This window comes from Malus sylvestris, chromosome 5, assembly GCF_916048215.2.
Source record: "Malus sylvestris chromosome 5, drMalSylv7.2, whole genome shotgun sequence".
In the NCBI taxonomy this organism is placed as follows: Eukaryota; Viridiplantae; Streptophyta; class Magnoliopsida; order Rosales; family Rosaceae; genus Malus; species Malus sylvestris.
Window position 1 is genome coordinate 34,465,193 of NC_062264.1, and position 5,504 is coordinate 34,470,696.

General features: G+C 38.8%; 1 protein-coding gene across 1 annotated transcript; it reads left to right on the plus strand.

Moving 5' to 3' along the window:
- Window positions 1-1,251: 1,251 nt before the first annotated feature.
- On the plus strand, window positions 1,252-5,198 carry LOC126621135 (protein NARROW LEAF 1-like). Its single transcript, XM_050289520.1, has 6 exons — window positions 1,252-1,464; window positions 2,455-2,962; window positions 3,105-3,248; window positions 3,344-3,584; window positions 3,894-4,394; window positions 4,589-5,198. The coding sequence occupies exons 2-6, from the start codon at window positions 2,468-2,470 to the stop codon at window positions 5,026-5,028; spliced, it is 1,821 nt and encodes a 606-aa protein (XP_050145477.1). The 5' UTR covers window positions 1,252-1,464; window positions 2,455-2,467; the 3' UTR covers window positions 5,029-5,198.
- The last annotated feature ends 306 nt before the right edge of the window (window positions 5,199-5,504 follow it).

A 5,504-nucleotide genomic window follows, 5' to 3' on the forward strand; every position in this document is an offset into this window, starting at 1 on the left:
TTTACTCAATCTAAATTGTTGCGCGACGACAAAATATTGTGAACAATTTGATTAGTTTTCAACGAATTGGACTAAATTTTTAAAATGAAAGCCAACAATTTTGGGAGAAATTTTTGTTTAATCGTAACTCCGCTACGTAGTATTATAAATTCATGTATGTCGTATCAAATTAGCGGTGTGAATTTATGGTACGCCTATACTAGAATTTTACTCTTGGAAGTAACAAATAGAAGAAAACCAGAACCCCTCGGAACCAACTTTGGTCAATTAAAGAGATGGTAAAAGAATCCACAAATTGTTGAAGACCAAAATTCTCATTAAACATCAGGATCCGGTTTATAATATTTTGCAAAAACAGTGTGGATTTGCACTTATGAAATACTTTCTTACTTCAACAGACGTGAAACAAAATTGTACTTTATACGAGGAGTTCGTAACACAAGTGGTTAAAAGTATCATCATTGGATATGACATTTTGTATTCGTTTCTCCCCCTCCTTCAATACAAATGTAATGTCCTACATACATATCCGAGCTTGTATCTCGAGAGCAGTTAAAAGTGTTATCTCTCATCCGATGTTCTGTATTTGATTCTCCTCCTCCAATACAAATGTGATGATCTACGTACGGATACATCACATATACGAGCTTGTATCTCGAGAGCGGTTAAAAGTGCTATCTCTCATCTAATGTTTTGTATTTGATTCTCCTCCAATACAAATGTGATGACCTACGTACGGATTGGGTACTATCTTCCTAACTAGAGAATCAGTTTTCAAGTTAAAGGGGCCAGGGCCAATTCAAATGAGACAACTTCAAGCCTTCAAGACCCAAGTATTAGCAAAAGGGGTATGATATTCAAAGATACCATTTTACTTATTACACACATTTTTAATTTTCGGTTGTCGGATCGAATGGATTGAAGAAAATCAACAGACATAAATTATCAAAGAGTATGAGAAGTAAAATAGGAATAAATGGATAACACATCCTACCAAAAAGTCCCCTCCACTATCCTCTCTTTCTTCCCCATAAAAACAAAGGGAAAACGCTCATTAAAATAAGAGCACAAGCTATTAACTTTACCAAGTTTAATTAATTTTAGAGAGCTTTAACGAAAAGCATCCGGTACTGTTCACTTTAACGAAAAACAACATTTTTATACTAAAAAGTCAATCCTGTACTATTCACTTTACCCTTTATTTTGTATCATTAAAACTCAAAGTTTTCAAGCTCTTTTCATTAGTTTCCTTTAATTTTATGGGTTTTAATGACCTTTTATAGCAGCAGCAACCACTCTGCTGCTGACAAGCAAACTGCTAATCCCACAAGCTTTTTGGCCGATTCTTGCTCCAATACGGCTGAATTGCTACCTGGGTTGGTTTCTCTTGAGGTGTTGAGGTTCCTGCAAGAAGAACCCATATAATATTTTTGTGTTCTGCGGCAGCTCCGCCATTGCTGATCAGTGAGCTCTCTTCTTTTAACTCAATTTATTTGTTTTGAGTTTTTGTTCAAGTTGTTGTATTTGGTGGTGAGTTAGTGATTGTAGTGGTTCTCTTGTCTGAAAAAAGAAGTTTGCTTTTTGGGTTTCTGCTGGGTTTGCTGTTTCTTCTTTGATTGCATAAGCTTGATGAATTGCTTCTTGTATGTTGCCTGTGTGATTAGATTTTTGGTATCCGTTGAGCATCAATTCGAAACAAGTTTTTCTAACCCTTGTGTAAAATTTGGAACATTTTGGTCATAAAGCAGCACCATAGTCTTTCAGCAAGCTTCTGCTATGTTTGGTTGGTGAGGCTTAAGAAGATCATGGAACGTGAAAGTTTTTGTTTTTCGTTTTCTTCGAGTTTAACAGTGAATGTCTAGTGAGTCTGAGTTTGCTATGATTTTTTGGAGATAGAAAGCAGAAGATACATTAATTTTCTCTTCATTTCTTCCACTTACTAGGAAACAAGACATGGTTGGCAATGATTATCATTTCTTTGTTAAATCTCATCACTTGGTTTTAGGAGTTTTTTTTTTTTCGTATTAATCTCCGCGTTGGGTGGTGCTCAAAAGTCGGATGATGCTTTTAAAGTTGTTTCGGGGCTTATAGGCTATAGCATGCGTTTCTTGTACGCGTAGTGGAAAACATCATAATTATATGTAATGTTGAAACTTAACCCTGCTGAACTGTAGGAGGATGTTTAATAATCCGTTTGTCTTTTGGGGCATGTCTTATTTTGAGGCATATCTTCACTCTGCGGTCTCTACTCACATTTGGGGATTGCATGGTCCACCCAATCTCCGTCATGTCTAATACGGTTATAATATTGTCTTGCTTGAATTTCTGTCGAGAAGTTTAGCATATTGTGTTTGCAACCTAAAATCTCCTGTTTTTCCGTTCATTTTTGTGAGTTAGAGTACTGTTACCTTAGTACCGTCCCTCCATTTTTTTTTCATTCTGTTATCGTGTTAGGCAAACCGGAAAGATGGAGCGGAGCAGATTTAATATGAGGATGCGTTGTTCTGGTTCAACACTGTCAGATGAGTCAGCTTTGGATCTTGAGAGAAACTGTTGCAGTCATTCTAATTTGCCTTCATTAAGTCCACCAACACTTCAACCCTTTGCATCAGCTGGACAGCATTGTGAGACTAACGCTGCTTACTTCTCGTGGCCTACCTCAAGCCGATTGAATGATGCTGCTGAAGAGAGGGCAAACTATTTCACTAATCTACAGAAAGGGCTCCTTCCTGAAATTCTTGGCCGGTTGCCGAAAGGGCAGCAAGCGACTACATTGCTTGAACTGTTGACTATTAGGGCATTTCACAGCAAGATCTTGCGATGTTATAGTCTTGGAACAGCAATTGGGTTTCGTATTCGACGGGGTGTGTTAACTGACATACCAGCTATTCTTGTCTTTGTTTCAAGAAAAGTTCACAAGCAATGGCTCAGCCCGATACAGTGTTTACCCACCGCCCTAGAGGTCAGGAAAGAATGTTAAGAACGGTTCCATTTTTCATTCATTTTGTGGTCATCAAGTTTATTTTGGGTTATCGATGCCCATTCCATCTGAATTTACTTGTGTTTCGAAGTTCAGTTAAAATAACTCCTTTTACTTTAATCAGGGACCTGGAGGTATATGGTGTGATGTGGATGTTGTGGAATTCTCATATTTTGGTGCACCCGAGCCAGCTCCCAAAGAACAATTGTACACAGAAATTGTAGATGATTTGCGTGGAGGTGATCCATGCATTGGCTCAGGTTCTCAGGTATTGTTAAGTTACCTCCCGAGCTAGTTATTTTTCATAGTATTATCTAGTAAATCTGAATGCTGGTAAGTACTGTTTCATTTGCTGGTGTTCAGGTGGCAAGCCAAGAAACATATGGAACATTGGGTGCTATAGTAAGGAGCCAAACAGGCAATCGACAAGTTGGTTTTCTCACAAATCGGCATGTTGCAGTTGACTTAGATTACCCAAATCAGAAAATGTTTCATCCCCTGCCTCCTTCGCTTGGACCTGGGGTATATCTTGGTGCGGTGGAGAGAGCTACCTCATTTATCACAGATGAGCTTTGGTATGGCATCTTTGCCGGAATTAACCCAGGTAAATACGAAATTAAAAGTTGGTAATGTAACTTACATTGCTTTTAGAGATGGATTTAATAAAAATTTCTCGCAAGAGTGCTCATCAATCCAAATTTGAGTAGCTTGACTTTGTTTCTTTGACCCTTCTGTCAAGTTCCAAGTGGATATCTACTTAGCTAAGTTAAGCAAGCTCTAGTAAAGAAGTTGACAGTTTAAATGTAAAGATTACAAGCACAATACTCAATACGGATGTAACTTTTTTTTTAAAAGAACGAAGGAAAGGGAGAAGGAAGAAACACTTATTCATCCTGATTTGTTGTTATTACAGAGACGTTTGTGAGAGCAGACGGGGCATTCATTCCTTTTGCTGATGATTTTGACATGTGTACTGTTATTACATCCATGAAAGGAGTAGGGGAGATTGGCAATGTTAAGATTATTGACTTGCAGTCTCCGATTAGTACCCTTATTGGAAAGCAGGTGATGAAGGTTGGAAGAAGTTCTGGTTTGACTGCTGGAACCGTGTTGGCCTATGCTCTTGAGTACAATGACGAGAAAGGCATATGCTTCTTAACTGATTTTCTTGTTGTTGGTGAGAACCAACAAACATTTGACCTCGAAGGAGACAGTGGGAGCCTGATAGTACTAAAAGGTGTGAATGGTGAGAAGCCACGACCAATTGGGATCATATGGGGTGGTACTGCTAACCGAGGACGACTTAAATTAAAAATTGGTCAACCTCCTGAGAATTGGACAAGCGGAGTTGATCTCGGACGTCTTCTGAAGCTCCTTGAACTTGACATCATTACAACTGATGAAGGGCTTAGAGGTTTGTGCTTTGGAAATTGCCCTTTTTGCTGGTTTCCTTCCCCCCATGGTTAATGCACTGCATTTGTCTATCTTCAGCTTTTTATTTGTAGTTCGTCTGCATGTATCTCTGATTGCTTCGCTCATTTTCCTTGCATATAATTTCATAGATTGTAAAGTGAATTAATTACAAATTTGTGTATATGTTACCTGCAGTGGCTGTACAAGAACAAAGGACTGCTTCAGCAACGGCAATTGGATCCACTGTTGGCGACTCTTCCCCTCCAGATGCGATGCTTCGGAAGGAAACATCTGAGGAGAAGTTTGAGTCACTGGGTCTTCAAATTCAGCATCTTCCTTTAGAAGTCGAACCCAGCAGCCCACCCAGGAATCCGTCCTTAGCGGAAACAGAGTTTCATCTTGAAGATGGGATCAAGGCAGTCCCCAGTGTCGAACATCAGTTTATACCAAGCTTCATCAGAGGCTCCCCTCTCCATAAAAAGAATCAGATCGATAGAACAGTTTCTGAGAATCTCTCGTCGCTAAGGAATGGCTGTGACGAAGATATTTGTTTTTCGCTGCAGTTGGGGGACAATGAGGCCAAGAGAAGACGTTCAGATGCTTCAACCAGTGCCGGAGAACCAAAAATGAACTAGACTCCTAGCTTAAGCTTGGGGGAACCAACCCGTTTTGCGCGATAGGAACACTATTTCGAGAGAATTATGTTGAAGTGAGCTACAATCCGAAGTGAGCTACAATCCAAGTTAACATTTCTTGTACCGTTGATTTCTCCTAGCTAAAAGTTGAAGATAATTACTATGCACAACTAGTGTTCCTTGAGGTCTACCAAAAAAACTATGAAAATAAGCACTCCAATTTCTATGAGGTTTATCAATACGGGAAAGGATTCTCGACCTATTCTTTTCTTGGGGATCTTGTGATTGTGAAGGTTCATCGTATATCGTACTGTTAGTTTTTGTTATAAACTATTTATATTTAATTTTAAATTTTAAATTATTTTTTACCGTACGATATACGATGAATGGTCACGATCATGGAATTCCCGGATTTCAGAAAAGGATCCTATCAATACATCAGAACCTTTAAGGGAAGGTTAAAAAAAGGGGTTGGT

Bases quoted from the DNA above. Each gene is read 5' to 3' on its own strand.
- LOC126621135 (XM_050289520.1), top strand. From the start codon at position 2,468: ATGGAGCGGAGCAGATTTAATATGAGGATGCGTTGTTCTGGTTCAACA. The intron at 2,963-3,104 runs GTCAGGAAAGAA...TACTTTAATCAG, and splicing joins GTTTACCCACCGCCCTAGAG to GGACCTGGAGGTATATGGTG. The intron at 3,249-3,343 runs GTATTGTTAAGT...GCTGGTGTTCAG, and splicing joins GCATTGGCTCAGGTTCTCAG to GTGGCAAGCCAAGAAACATA.